Source organism: Furipterus horrens, unplaced genomic scaffold, assembly GCF_987537825.1.
Source record: "Furipterus horrens unplaced genomic scaffold, mFurHor1.1.pri manual_scaffold_7, whole genome shotgun sequence".
NCBI classification, from domain to species: Eukaryota; Metazoa; Chordata; class Mammalia; order Chiroptera; family Furipteridae; genus Furipterus; species Furipterus horrens.
The window spans coordinates 47977182-47992141 of NW_028327177.1; the positions used below are offsets into that span (position 1 = coordinate 47977182).

A 14960-nucleotide genomic window follows, 5' to 3' on the forward strand; every position below is an offset into this window, starting at 1 on the left:
TAGAAGGGACATTAAAAGATCACACAGGAAAAGACAATAAAATTTAGGAAAAAGTAGAATATTGTATCCCTTCCCCTAGGCACCTGATACCTATCCGACACATACTAAGTGAGACTGTAATGGTAGCTGCTAAGCCTACTTGAAAACAAATCCTATTTGGCCCCATAGAAAAATGTTCAGGCATCTAGGCCATCAACTCAGTTCTCCAATCTGAAAATGCTCAAAGGATAGAGGCAGAACTTGTACAAGTCTTTAAAACCATGTAACCATATGGAATCACCTCTCATTTCCCCCCAATTGGTATTCATTTTTATGTTGACAATAGTTGAAATGTTAAACACAAGTAAAAATTTGAGATGTTATTGGACCAGGTGTATTAAAATAAAATCAAAAAATAGAAATATTAGGTATATACATGACAGCATAAGTGAAACATGATATAGCACTTTCCATTCAGAGCTTACAGTAGTAAGAAAAATTTAGTAAACAAAATCTCCTGTATTCTTTGCTACAATGGCCCATCAGAGCCTCCTCAGTTGCTTATTTTCCTTTCTATCCTATATAAATACTCACACACATCTTACATCATTTAGAAAAGATTGCTGAATCACAAAATAGCCCCCAAATATGGCATTTTTACTTTGAGTACAACTAAAATTAATATTTGATCATTAAAATAATGTTCAAATCATTTGAAGCAATAAAGAAAATTTTTATGTTTTATAAGGTTCTGCAGAGATTAGAATCTTATTGTTTCCCAAACTACATTGTCAATGAAAGTCTGTTATAGGAAATCGTGGAATTGAAAAGCCGGACCATTTAAAAATAGTCCTTCTTAAGGTAGAGCAGTTTCTGAGGCTCTTCTCCCTTTTCCAGGAGGTCTGGGCAAGGCCCAGCAGTCAGTGAGGTCCATGTAACTTAACACAGCAGCTCTGCATGGCTCACAAATGACACTTCTACAGGAAAGAGACCAGAAAAGCATAGCTGCTTCATCCCTGGGAGATGTTTTAACAGATTTCAGGGGGAGGAGCGATCACTAAAATCTGGGAAAGATATTTTCAAGCTTCTGACTTCACCTGCAAAATCTAACAGGCTGGATTAGTAATTTTTTAAACAAATAAGCCAAGGCATAGAGAAAATAGAAAGAGGTGCCATGTTAGGCATCTGGTTATTTTACTTTTATAAATGAGTTTGGTTCTACTATTTGAGATTTATTGAAATGGCCTCTCAACCTTTGAGTCACACATCCAATGGTAAACAAGAGGCCAGATGGGGTGTATTTTGGGTAGAACAGGTGTTTTCTTCTCAGAAAGCTATATTCAGATGTTGGTCTAGCCAAGCAAGATGGCCAGCTGGGAGCAGGCCAAGGGGCAGAGCCCTGGGCATCCTCCTGTGAGGAGAGGATACTCTTGCATGTAGAGTGTTTCTTCCTGAGTAATTTAGCCTCATTTCAGGAAGCAGAGATGTTAGATGATCTTGGCACATGGAAACCAGTAGTTGTTATTGCTTCTTCTTTAATGAGGCAGCCATCCCTGTGAAGGGCTCCAGGTCTTCCTATGCTCTAAGGCTGCTGCTGATATTGGCCTTCTGTGGCAGTGTAGAAATCATCCAGGACACTCTGAAGGTAATCAAACGTTGGCCTCTCTTCTGCCTTTTCTTTCCAGCACATCTTCATGATGTCATAGAGCTCCTCTGGGCAGTTCTCCATGCGGGGCATCCTGTAGCCCTGTGACAGTGCAGTCATCACATCAGCATTGGTTCTCCCTAAAGCAAGAAAACACATACCATTTAGCAGCCGTGACTGAGGAGTAAGCATTGCACCGGTCTTGCTACCCACATCCTGCATCCATTTCTAAAGCAAGCTCTAGAAGCTATTATGGGCTGAATCATGTCCCCTGACAATTTATATGTTGAGGTCTTAGTACCCAGTACCTCAGAATGTGACTGTTTTTAGAGATAAGGCTTTTAAAGAGGTCATCAAATTAAAATGAGGCCTTTAGGGGGAGCCCAACCCAACCTGACTGGTGTTCTTACAAGAGATCAGGACACAAAGAGACCAGGGATGCGTGTGCACAGAGGAAAGGCTGTGTGAGGACACAATGAGATGTCCGTCTCTGAGCCAAGGAGAAGCATCAGGAGAAACCAGCCTGGCAAACACCTTAATCTCAGACCTCAGGCCTTCAAAATTTCTGTTGTTTGAGCAACTCAGTCTGTGGCATTTTGTTATGGATGCCCTAAGAAACTGATATGAAGGCTGAGAACATTCCTGCAAGCAACTAAATGATATAAATTTCAGTATGAAGGGGATCAAGACAACATTCAGTTTGCCAGAGGGAAATAGGCACATGTGGTAAGAAGACAAAGCAAGTTCTTTCACAACAAAAGGACCTTGTGAATAAACTACTCAAATCCAGTCCTAACCCTCAATCTCAATTTCTTTTGTAGTTTTTTTTCAGCTTCTATCTATAATACATCATCACCAAAATCATATGCATATACATTATCTCATACAAATATTTCTAAAAATCAATTTTTCATTGTTAAATTTACTTGAAGAAGTCAGGATCCTTAAATCAACTAAGCCAACTGATTATGTCCCAATCATTAAATTGTCCATCCTCAGCTCAGGCTAGAGTCAAAGCTCACACTAACTTTGGAATGTGTGTATCCTCAATATCCCATTGGAGCCCTGGCTGGTGTGGCTCAGTGAATTGAGTACTGGCCTGCGAACCAAAGGGTCGCTTGTTCTATTCCCAGTCAGGGCACATGCCTGAGTTGCAGGTCAGGTACCCAGTCGGGGATGTGCAAGAGGCAACCCCACATTGATATTTCTCTCCTTTTCTTTCTCTCTGTCCCCTTCTCTCTAAAAATAAATAAATAAAATCTTTAAAAAATGAACACCAAAGAGAACTAGGTGTTATTGTTCCTACAAAGCTCTGTGAGAGGATTGACCATGAAGGATGGCTTTAATGTGGTCAAATGTCTCAAAGTAGTTCAGAAGCTGAACTTCAGATCTTTGTTACTGAAATAGTTTTAAGAAAAATTCATTTTAATAATATTTTCTTCCATTATTAAAATGGGACAGAAAAATGAGCTAATGTAGTGGTTTTAGTAGCCCCCACCTACTTCTGTATGTTTTGCCTATTTTGTGTATGCCTTATTCTGCAGAGATAGGAACTTCTCTAGAGGGGAGCCAGAATATTTTCATGCAAAATATGTATTCTATCTGCCCTGGCCTGGTAGCTCAGTTGGTTAGAGCATCACCGCAATACATCAAGGTTGTAGGTTCAACCCCCAGTCAGGGCACACACAAGAATCAACCAATAAATACAGAAATCAATGCTTTTCTCTCTCTCTATCTTCCTCTCTTTCTCTTTAAAATCAATAAATTAAAAAAAAAAAAGATATACACTATCAGGCATATGTGGAACTCCATTCATTAAAACCAATTTCCTTTCCACAGCCATAGATTTTACTAGTAATGGTCATTAGAAAGACTCCAAAATATAGCTAGAGGCTTAGGAAAAGTGTCATTTACCAGTTTTGGACCAGAACCTTCTTTTAAATTTACTCTCTAACCAGTGTTTTTCAAATTATGGGTCACCACCCATTTGGGATCAAAAACATTTTTTTAGGGAGCTACCAGTATTTAAAAAAATAATTAACAGAATAAAAAAAGAAAAAGATCAGCAGGCACTATACATATAAAAGTTGGTGTAATTTGTGAAAATGTGTTTTATATATGGAGTAGGTTTCTGTATATTTCTTACTGTAAGAAACAAGAACATAGTGACTTCCAAACCAGTAGAAAGTCATTAGTAACAAAGGGCAAATGTAATTAAAGAGTCTTAAGGGCAAATGTAATTAAGAGGGTCTCTGAGAAGGGAGCTGACAGCACTGGCATATCTACAAACCACAGAAGGGGCAATTAGATAACCGTGTTAGATTGTAACTCCTGAGTAACCAGTAATGGAGAAACGGGGAAGAAGGAGAGGGGAGGGGGAGCTAATTGCGTTAGGGCGGGGAAGCTAATCGCTCTCACTTTAGAGAGAGGAAGCTAATCACTTTAGGGTGGCAATTTCAGGGTGGGGAAACTAATCACTTTAGGGTGGCAGTTTTAGGGTGGGGAAGATAATCACTTTCAGGGCAATTTTAGGGTGGGGAAGCTAAGACTATAAAACCAGCCATCTTTGTCTACTTGGCGCGCACATTCTCCTGGCTGTGAGGGTGCGCCCGGCTCTGCAGACTCGTGAATAAAGGCCTCGATTTACTGCTCAAGTCCTGTGTCCCAGTTTTTATTGTGTTTCTCACATTACCATGGGTCATGATCAGTGACCTTTGAACTCCGCCTTTAACCTTTCTTCTTTTAAGGACACAGTCACTGAAAGGCCCTGCCTGGATTTAAACCTCTGAAAGAAAACATGATTGTTTCTGTCTGAAAAGTGCCCTTGGTTTTGAAATGGAAAAATTCGGGCAAACTTTATAATTGTTAAAATCTCTTGAAAGTTGTTTAGATGATGAATTGTTTTTTATCATGTCAATTTCTGAAATACCACCTTTAAATATTTGTGCAACTGGAATGTTCTAACTAGAAGACTTCATTTGATTCTTATTTCTTGGAGCCAAGAGGCTGATTTGCATCACTTTCTTTATTTGGGGTTCTGGCCTCCATAAACTTTGTGGCTTTGGCATTGCTTTGGTTCTTGAAACTAGCCAAGTTCACTTAAATAACTTTAGGAAGAAATCTGTGTTTACTTCTACACAGGGTTGGGTGTGGGCCTGGGATCCTGGTGGGAGGACTAATATGCAGGATGAAAGAAACAGCCTATGTGGAACTCCTGTGAACTTGATTAGGAATCTTTCACTTCCTTCCTGGAGCACCCCCAATGGCATAAAAGGTCAGAATGTGCCCATGGAAGATAAACCTTTCTGGGCCCCTTGACCCCAAAGCAGACTTTTCTTCCTCATTCTTGTATGTTCTCCTAATGCTGAAGAACTTTCTCTATGAGGAAAAAGGCCAGGCATGTTTGATTCTGCCTGGGGAATTTAGTTTAATAAGAATAAAAGGAAGAAAATCTGGAGTCTATCTTTTAATGTAAAAGTAAACCAAAAACAAAATAAGTCTATTAAATAACAAGTCTTAGATTAAAGTCTAAGATTAAAGCTGATACTTGGGCATTTGTCTGTTGTTAAGTCAAAGACAGCAAACGCCCATTGGCTGATGCTCTTAAGAGGGAAGCACTTTCAAGTCCATCCTTCATTCTTTCAACAAACATTTACTGAGTACTTAAACTATGGTTATGAGATACAAGGATGATGATGACAGAGACTTGTCCTCAAATGACACACAGCCGGGTGGGGAAGATGCCCCCAGGACAGGGAGGTGGGCGAGAGGGCGCAGGAAGTAACATCAGCATCGGGAGTGGGTAGGAGTTTGCAAAGACCAAAGGTTGGTGAAGGAGAACAGGACAGAAAAACGCAGCACAGCAGAGATTAGAAAGGACAGGGTATTTGCAACAGGAGATGGGAGCCCAGCAGCTCCAGGAACTATGACAAAATTAAAGATAAAAGGGCCCTTGATGTGTGTGAGAGGGAGGAAGTACCTGCTACCACAGGGCCACAGTCTCCCACCCAATAATACTTCCAAAAAGGCAAATTGTTGTTTCTGAGCCTGCTGTGCTCAGGGTGAGCACTTGCAGCAGGATGAGTTTCCTGGCTCTAATTCATGGGGGGCGCTGAGATGCTGCAGAGAGCTTGTAAGAAACAGCCAGGGAAGACCTGATGCTTCAGAAAACTCGGTCATTTTCAAACCTCCTTTCTCTTTATAAAAGCAAAGCAAAACAAAACCCTAGCTACAAAGATCCCCTCTAGTTTCTTTAGAAAATTCAAATGTAAATATTATTATAGTTTTACTTTTAAAATAGTCAAGTAAAGATCTTAGGCCTCATCTCCTTTTTTTCTTCTTTAATTCATTGCCCCCAAAAGAGAATAAGAAACAGAACCTTAGTCTGTCTTTATGAAGCTGGGAGACACCTGTCAACCAGACCAGAAGTAGTCTGGGCCAAGAGGAGGAACATGAAACTATAGTGCCTACGAGAAAGGGACGGGCAAGATGTGTCCTCATGCCAATTGCACCTGGGAGGCTCCACATAGTTAGCACACATGCATAAGTGAGGACAGCACCTATAAAGCCTGCCTGGTAACGCTAGAGAACCTGAAGGAACGCCAGCCTAGTGGAGGTGGGGGTGAAGTGTGGGATGGAAGATATGGAGTGAGGAGAAAGGCTGAACATGAAAAAGTGAGACACACCTGACATGTCACACATGGATGAACCCTGAGGACATCATGCTGAGTGAAGTAAGCCAGACACAGAAGAAAAAATACAGTATGGTTTCACTTATGGGAGGTACCTAGAGTAGTCAAATTCACAGAGACAGAAAGTAAAATACGGGTTTACCAGGGACTGAAGGGTTGGGGGAATGGAGAATTAGTGTTTAATTCACACGGAGTTTCAGTTTGGGAAGATGAAATGTTCTGGAAATGGAAGGTGGTGATAGTTACTCAGCATTGTGACTGTACTTAATTTAATGCCACTGAATTCTACACATAAAATGGTTAAGATGGTAAATTTTATTCTATGTATATTTTATCATAATAAATAAATAACAACAACACAAAAAAAGACACTGCTGCTTCCTCCCCAAGGAGCCTCAGGAATGTGGACAGCGAGGCTCATACCCCTCAGGCAGGGCCTGGAAGATTCTCTTCTGAAGGAGCTAAATGGTTGCAGAGAACAGCCCTGAAGATACTGACCTGTGAAGGTGCTGACAAGTAAGCCCGGTGGTCCAGAGACCCTTGTTCCCATGAGATATCTCATCAAAGGAAGGGGAGAGATAAGCCTGAGGGCAGTAGGGAAGGACAGAATGACAGGGACAGAAAGATCAGACATAAGACTCAGAGAATCACTCCAGGAGGTCTACCATCTTATCAGCAAGTAATTCAGAAAGAGAATCAAAAGTGGAAACAAGGACATTTTCAAAGAAGCAATCTATGAAAATTTCCCAGAATTTATGGCTGTAAGTTTTTAAATAGAAAGGACAAGACAAAGACCTAGATAACACAAAAATGACAAAGCACCACACCAAAGTACATGAAACTTCAGGGATAACGAGAGCACCTGAGTTCTCCCATAGCTGAAGTGAGATCCTAGAGAGAGGCCGGATTCAGAAGCCACCAGCCTTTGGCCCAGTGACTTCAGAAGGTGGATTCAGGGAAGAATTTATTTAAAGTTCTAGGTGAAAGGGTTTTGTGTTGTAGCATTCATAACATAAGGAAATTTGATAATTGTACTTATTTAGCTATTCACTTTTATTTAGGTCATGAGTCACTCAACAAAACGTCCTATTTGGGAATGTATTCTATCTTCTAAGTAGAAATTAGAAACAAAATAATAACTTCAGTGCCTCAAATTTTCATGAGGACTACTAGAAGTTTAATCAGTAACTTTATTGACAGAATTGTATAATTTATTCTCATAATCCCAAAATGTTGTTCTATGATGGCTGGGGAAAGACACACCTTTCACCATACACCTCTTTGTATCTCCTGAATTTAGAACCAAGTGACCATATTCTTATTTAATAAGTAAAGTTAGGGAACAAACTTGACTTAAGAAATAATAGAGTAATATTAGAATTATGAGCAGCAAATACCAGTAGATGCCTGTGAGGAGCACCTGCAAGCATGAGGCCAGAAATGTTTTACACTATCTGGTTTTCTCATGTGTATATATTAGACAAGTATTAAAATATTTAATAAAAACATAATTGTAAAATATTGGAAACTTCAAAAATGTATGAAGAAGAAAATTAATATAACCTATTATCTCATCACCCAAGGATAGTAACATTTTGATATATTAAATCCTTTTGAGTCTTTGTTTTCCTCTAAAAATATGTGCTTACTTTATATGTAGCTTTCTTACTTCTTTTTCTCAGCCTCCTTAATTTTATCCCCTTTTTATTTTTCAAAGCCAGACATGAAACCTTAAACGATTTTCAAAAAGTTAACAACATATCCAGCACTTTTCCCAATAAAGAAAATATTCTCAAGCAGTGTTTTAATAGTGATGGAACTGGCATGTTCTGGCAATGTTCACCAGTTTTTTGCTATCTGTGAGTCGAATTCTCTGAGGTTTAAGTCAACTGGATTGTTTAAACTGTTCACGTCTCCTAATGCTAGAGGCTCTCATAACATACAAGTCTTGTAACTGGAAATGTCTTCAGTCCAGAACTCCTGAAGGCATCACATCCCAGTCCTTACAAAGGACAAGCTACCTGGGGAATAGACCAGTCAATGCTTTCTGGTTGGTTCTGTTGAATTTGTGTGTGTGTGTGATTCTCACCCTTTTTCTACTGATTCTTATATATGTTTTATGATTTTTCACCACAGAGTTTTTCAAATCCAGGCATGGAGCACAGCAGGCAAGAATGAGGTCTTGGGAGACACACAGTCCTAACGTTTAGAGGCCACTCTGCCAGGAGCTAATGACACAGTTCTGAGCAAGAGACTCCCCTGAGTCTCAGTGCCTCATCTGTATATCACCGTGGAGCATGCCACACAACATCATTTTATGAGTTGATATGTTTATTTGATCAGGTATCAGATATATACAATCCGAATATATAGTCTTTCTCTATAGATACATATAGATATAAATTATTGATATAGATATATAATGTCAGGCATCAGGGTTGATCAAGAAATATTTCCCCTATTTTACAGTAGTGTTATTCATTCACTTCAGTGTCTAGAGCAGAGTGACAGTCAGAATATAAAATGCTGGCACAAAGGAGATTTCAAGGGAGAGTCAGCCCCTCTGTGCAGGCACCACCTAAAGGCTGTCCCCTCCCAGCTGGGGCCCACTGCTGGCTTTTTGTGGCTCATCCCTAAACAATAGTGAGAGTGATCAAAAGCAGGATGGCTACATCACTGCTTTGTCCAAAGCCTTCCATGGCTTCCATCCGATGCAAAGTAAAATGTGAAACTCTTCCGTGGCTTCTGAGGCCCAAACAACGTGGCCTCCTGCTCCTATTGGGGATCCTCTGCACTGGCTGTTTCCCCTGTGGGACACTCAGCCCCACTGCTCCCTCACTCATGTCATGTCACGGAGTCCCTGCATGATCACTGTATAAAATCAGCAGCCCTCCGCCTCCCCATGCTGAGCCCTAGACCACTTTACACCCTCTCCATAGTGCACTTTATCCACACCCTGTCTATGTGATTATTATTGGTCTCTCCCGCCAGAATATTAGCTCTGAAGGGCAGAATAATAGCTGTGACTGCTGCATCTGGGCACGTTGAGTGTCTGGCACCCTGCGTTATTTTTTTCAATGAGGGAGTGACTTAAACATCACATATTTAATTTTAAATTCACCTTATCAATCAACTGTGTTAAAGGCCAAAGATTAAAAGAATGTTTAGTGTTTGGGAGAAATCCCTCCCTTGCACTGTCCATCCCAGATCCTGGAACTGGGAGAGCTGGCAGAATCTGGCTCCAGGTCTTCAGGTATTAGGAACTGGGAAACACTGAATGCTGTTCTCACATCCAGTTAAAGATCTAAAGGACCTTTCACAGATAAAGAGGCAGTTTCTTCTGGAAGAGGCAGGGACTCCAAAATACTTGATACAAACCTCTGTTTCAGAATGAACCAAAAAGCATTGTAAATCCCCATTCCTATGTCTGTGTTCTCCATCAGGTGCACGGCTTAGCAGGAGCACCTGTGCTTAATCCTCTAATCCATCCTAATATTCACAAAATCCATGATGGTGCCAGGCAGTCTAGGCATGAAGTAAGTGGTGGAGTGAATTAGTGAAGAAAAAGAATATGCACTCAATCAAATAAGAGGGCAGAGAAGTGGCTAAGTATATTTTAGAACACTTTTCACTAAAAACAGTCAATATCAAATTCTAGCACAAAAGGTAATTTATTGTTAGCTTTTAGATATGGGCTTATTATTATTTTTAATGCCCCATGCCTTTGGCTTTTTTTCTCATATGTACCACTTGAATGAAAGTAGATCAATAAAGGGTACCTGGGTAGGGAATTTTCCCATAGGTGACGATTTCATACAGGAGAATTCCGAAGGACCACACATCAGACTTAATAGTGAAACTTCCAAAGTTGATGGCTTCTGGAGCTGTCCACTTGATGGGGAATTTAGCACCTAAGATGGAAGACACAGTCTTACTGGAGCCTCTGAGCTGACACAAAAATGTCATGGTCATGTGATCCTCAAAATTTCCTTCTTTTGAGAGAATTATAATTATTTATCTTGAATAGGTAATACACACAGTACAAAACAGAGATGATACAAAATGTTATACTTAAAATGTTTGCCTGCCTCCCTCTGTTTCCCATTTGGGCATTTCCCTGTTAAGAAGTCAAGTTTCTCGTGTCCCCTCCCATAGATACCCTAACTAGCCCATCGTAAACATAAACACATGTGACACAGAATGTAAAGGCATTTATTCTTAGCTTGTCCATTTATCCCTCAACACCAGCATCTAAAGCACATAGAGGGTGGGGCAAAAATAGGTCTACAGATGTGAGTATGTGAAACACAGTTTATTCTTGTATTATTATTTATTAATTATTGTATTATTTTCCATACAAACTGTAAACCTACTTTTGCCACACCTTATATATATCTTTAGTGTTCACATTTTCTCTAATTAACCTATACTATGTTTATATGGAATAGAAATACCTCTTGATGTGTATATTCTTGTGGTGAAAGCTCATAAGCCACCACCCATAAAGAACTTCAGATGGTACTGCAAAGTTGAAAGTCTTCTATTTCCATCTGAAGGAACCAGACATTATTACACTTTTAGGAACTGGGTAGGATGATGATCTGCCCAGAATGAGATGGTGGTGATACTAGGTTTCTCATTAGAAGCTGCGGAGGCTAAGGGACACCTTGCCATCAGGTCACGGGAGAAGCAAACCTGGCCTGGGGAACTCCAGGGTCCCCTTGAGGAAGGTAGGGACTCAAGCACAGACTGTCACTCCTATGCCCTGGGAAGGCTAGAGGTTTCCACCAACGACTTAAAAAAAAAAAATTAAAACATATTTGCCCTTACTATGTCTTTGTTTTAGAACTTTTTTGTGGTGTTAGCCAAAATTGGAGATCAGAATAAGAACAAAAAGGACAGAAGAAAGTTTCACAGAGCAGCTATTGTGTGTGTGCACTCACTGTAGCACATTCCAGCATGAAACTCCCTGCCCCTGGGGCAGCAGTGCAGGGGGGCATGTGGGGCTGTAGCTAGGGTTTGAACAGGTTCTGTTGATTCCAGCTTGGTGTGACCCAGGCAAATCACTTCCTGTCTTTGTCTTTTGAGGCACCTCCAGCTGTAAAATGAGGAAACAACTGAACCTTCCCAGGTTGCTGTCAGGGTTAAGTGGTTTCACCTGGATGCTTGGCACAGTGTAAATACTAGTGAAAGGTAAATTGCATTCCTGTTTAATTCTAGAACCTGAGCTCTCCGCATTAAGTCAGCTGTCTCATTCACAAGAAGTTATTTTTATAAGCCTCTAGGCTTGTCAAATTCAATAAAACCAGTGGAATACATCCAGTTCATGTACTTTGAAGCTAGATCTCCTGGGTTTGAATCTGGCTCTACCACTTACTGTGGGACCTCAGAAGCTGCTGAACCTCTCTGTTTCCTCACCTTATTATAAGATAGGAATCGTACTACAAAGCCACTGTGATCAAAACAGTCTGGTACTGGCATAAGAACAGACATATAGATCAGTGGAACAGAATAGAGAGCCCAGAAATAAACCCAGGCCTCTATGGTCAACTAATCTTTGATAAAGGAGGAAGAAACATAAAATGGAGTGAGAAGAGCCTCTTTAACAAATGTGGCTGGGAGAACTGGACAGGGATGTGCAAAAAAATGAAACTAGACCACCAACTTACACCACACACAAGAATAAACTCAAGATGGATCAAAGACTTAAATGTAAGCCGTGACACCATAAAAGTCCTAGAGGAAAACATAGGCATGAGAATTTCAGATATCCCACGCAACAGTATCTTCACGGATACATCTCCTAAGGCAAGAGAAATAAAGGAAAAACAAAAACAAATGGGACTACATCAAACTAAAGAGTTTCTGCTCAGCAAAAGAAAACATCAGCAAGATGAAAAGGAAACCAACCATATTGGTAAACATATTTGCCAATGATATCACAGACAGGGGACTGATCTCCAAAATATATAAAGAGCTGATACGACTCAACATCAAGAAAACAAACAACCCAATTAAAAAATGGGCAAAGGACCTGAACAAACACTTCTCTGAAGAGGACATACAGAAGGTCCATAGGCACATGAAAAAATGCTCAACATCATTGGCCATCAGAGAGATGCAAATAAAAACCACAATGAGATAACACTTTACATCTGTCAGAATGGCCATCATCAACAAATCAACAAACAACAAATGCTGGTGAGGATGTGTTGGAATGGTAACCCTACTGCACTGTTGGTGGGAATGCAGACTGGTGCAGCCACTATGGAAAACAGTACGGAATTACCTCAAAAAACTAAAAACGGAACTGCCATTTGAACCACTGATTCCATTGCTAGGATTATATCCGAGAAATCCTAAAACCCTAATTCAAAAGAACTTATGCACCCCTATGTTCATAGCAGCCCTGTTTACAATAGCCAAGTGCTGGAAACAACCTAAGTGCCCATCTGTAGATGAGTGGATCAAAAAACTGTACATTTACACAATGGAATACTATGTAGTGGAGAGAAAGAAGGAACTCCTGCCATTTGCAACAACATGAGTGGAACTAGAGAGAATTATGCTTAGTGAAATAAGCCAGGCAAAGAAAGAAAAATACCATATGATATCACCTAATACAGGAAACTAAAGAACAACACAAACAAACGAACTAAATAGGACAAAGAGCAGAATAGCAGTCAGTAGGGGGGAGGGGGGAGGGAGAGAAGGGGGATAAGTAAGGGAAGGGTCTAGTCAAGGAACGTGTATGAATGACTCATGGACATGGACAACGGGGAGGGATATGATTGTGGGAAAAGGGGTGGGCTGGGTCGGGGGAAGCAATGGGGGAAAAACGGGACAACTGTAATTGAAAAACCAAAAAATAAAAGAAAAAATAAATAAATAAAAGATTCATTAAAAAAAAAAAGATAGGAATAGTCATCATCATCATCAGGGTTAAAGATAAATGAGATAATGTATGGAAAACACTTAGAATAGTGCCTGCCACGCTGCAAATGCTCACTACATTTTTGCCATTATTTTTTTAACTGTTTTTACTCAAACTGTTCTCCTGCACCTGCCTTTTTGTTGAGGGTAATTAAGGTCAAAGATAAGTAATAACCCATCTAAAAGAACATAGGACTGAGGCAGGAGGAGAACCGCCTTAAACATGATGGAGGCAAGAAATGCTACACAAAGCAAAAGAATGTTTCAATGTGTTTATCACTTCTGTAAGTCCTGAGGACACCTTCCAGAAATAACACACATGTAGTTAAAAGTAAAATAATCCTTGTTTAATAATTCTTAGGAATATCAAGAAAGTGCTTGGCTCTTTCAGAAGAGAGAAAGCACTGCAAAAATATTCACTCAACTTTCATGAGGGAGACCCTCAGAATCCTCAGTGTAAGTGTCATGGATGAGTCAGGAACAAGAAAGGCCAGTGCAGCCCAGACATGGCTTGACATGGAGCAACATGCCAGAAACCAGGAGATTTACGCCTCTCTGTGCATGAAAGTTTTTTTAAAAATTTATTGAGTTTAGAGAAAGAGGGAGGGGGAGAGAGAGAGAGAGATAAACATAGATTTGTTGTTGAATGCATCGATTTATGCGTTCATTGGTTGTTTCTTATATGTGCCTCAACTGGGGATCAAATACAAAACCTTGGTGTAACAGGATCAACTGAGCTACCTAGTCAGGGCCTCTCTGTGCATTTTTGATTCACATTTATAATATGAAATGTGGGAAAGTAAAGGAGTGTATTTTTGTAGCATTATATTTACTTCTATGTGTGTAATAATTTTTATGTTTTAATTTGTAATCAAAAGGCCAGAATACAGAGTATAAAATTACTGTTACAAATATTTTCTCCATACAGTAAAAAAAGTGTACTTCATTATTTGGGTGATAAGCTTGAACATATAATATAAAAAAAGAATCTTGACTTTACCAAATTCTTTGTGTTTTGATTTGCTTACCTAAAATACAAATGATAGCATTTGTAAATGTTATAAAAGTATAATGTGGATTAATCAAGAGAGTAATTTTTTAAACAAAAATTGGAGTAGAACTACAAATAGCAACTATGGTATATTTAGAATATTTTAACAAATGAGTTCTTTTTTTTTCAAATGACTATTGTTATTGTTTTGTTAAAATAGACAAAAGTAAAACTAAATAATAATAAAATACATAATGATCATTAGGGGAACATACCTTCCCTTGCTGTGTACTCATTATCTTCAATCACTCGAGCAAGGCCAAAATCGGCAATTTTGCACATGAGTGACTCAGAGACCAGGACATTAGCTGCTCGCAGGTCTCGGTGAATGTAGTTCTTCCTCTCGATGTACGCCATTCCTTCTGCGATCTGAAAATAGAAGATTTTAGTTTTCAATTTAGGGTAGACAATCATAGAGGGCCATCAAGGAAAACCAAAAACCTGATGAATTCCTGAAATGCTTTCATGTATGTTCTTTTGATACTCAAGTTTTAAAAACAGTAGGTAAATGACAATCACCATTTTGAGTCCTTTCTAAAATAACTGCCCCCAAATCTTCAAAGATGGTAATCATGACTCAACATGATCTTTTAAATAGCTACATGTCTCAACATTTTTTAATGTGTGGAGAATCTTTTTAAGACCCCAATAAATTCTTCCA

General features: G+C 39.6%; 1 protein-coding gene across 3 annotated transcripts in view; it reads right to left on the reverse strand.

Annotated features, from left to right (window-relative positions):
- Positions 1 to 344: 344 nt before the first annotated feature.
- Positions 345 to 14960, reverse strand: part of LYN (LYN proto-oncogene, Src family tyrosine kinase) — a 135566-nt gene continuing 120950 nt past the window's right edge. For all 3 annotated transcript variants that reach the window (XM_090283680.1, XM_090283678.1, XM_090283679.1), the window contains 3 exons: positions 14515 to 14668; positions 10095 to 10226; positions 345 to 1764 (listed from right to left, as the gene is read on the reverse strand). In XM_090283680.1, coding sequence (XP_090139806.1) covers positions 1562 to 1764; positions 10095 to 10226; positions 14515 to 14668 — 489 coding nt within the window. In that variant the 3' untranslated portion in view covers positions 345 to 1561. The remainder of the gene's footprint in view (positions 1765 to 10094; positions 10227 to 14514; positions 14669 to 14960) is intronic.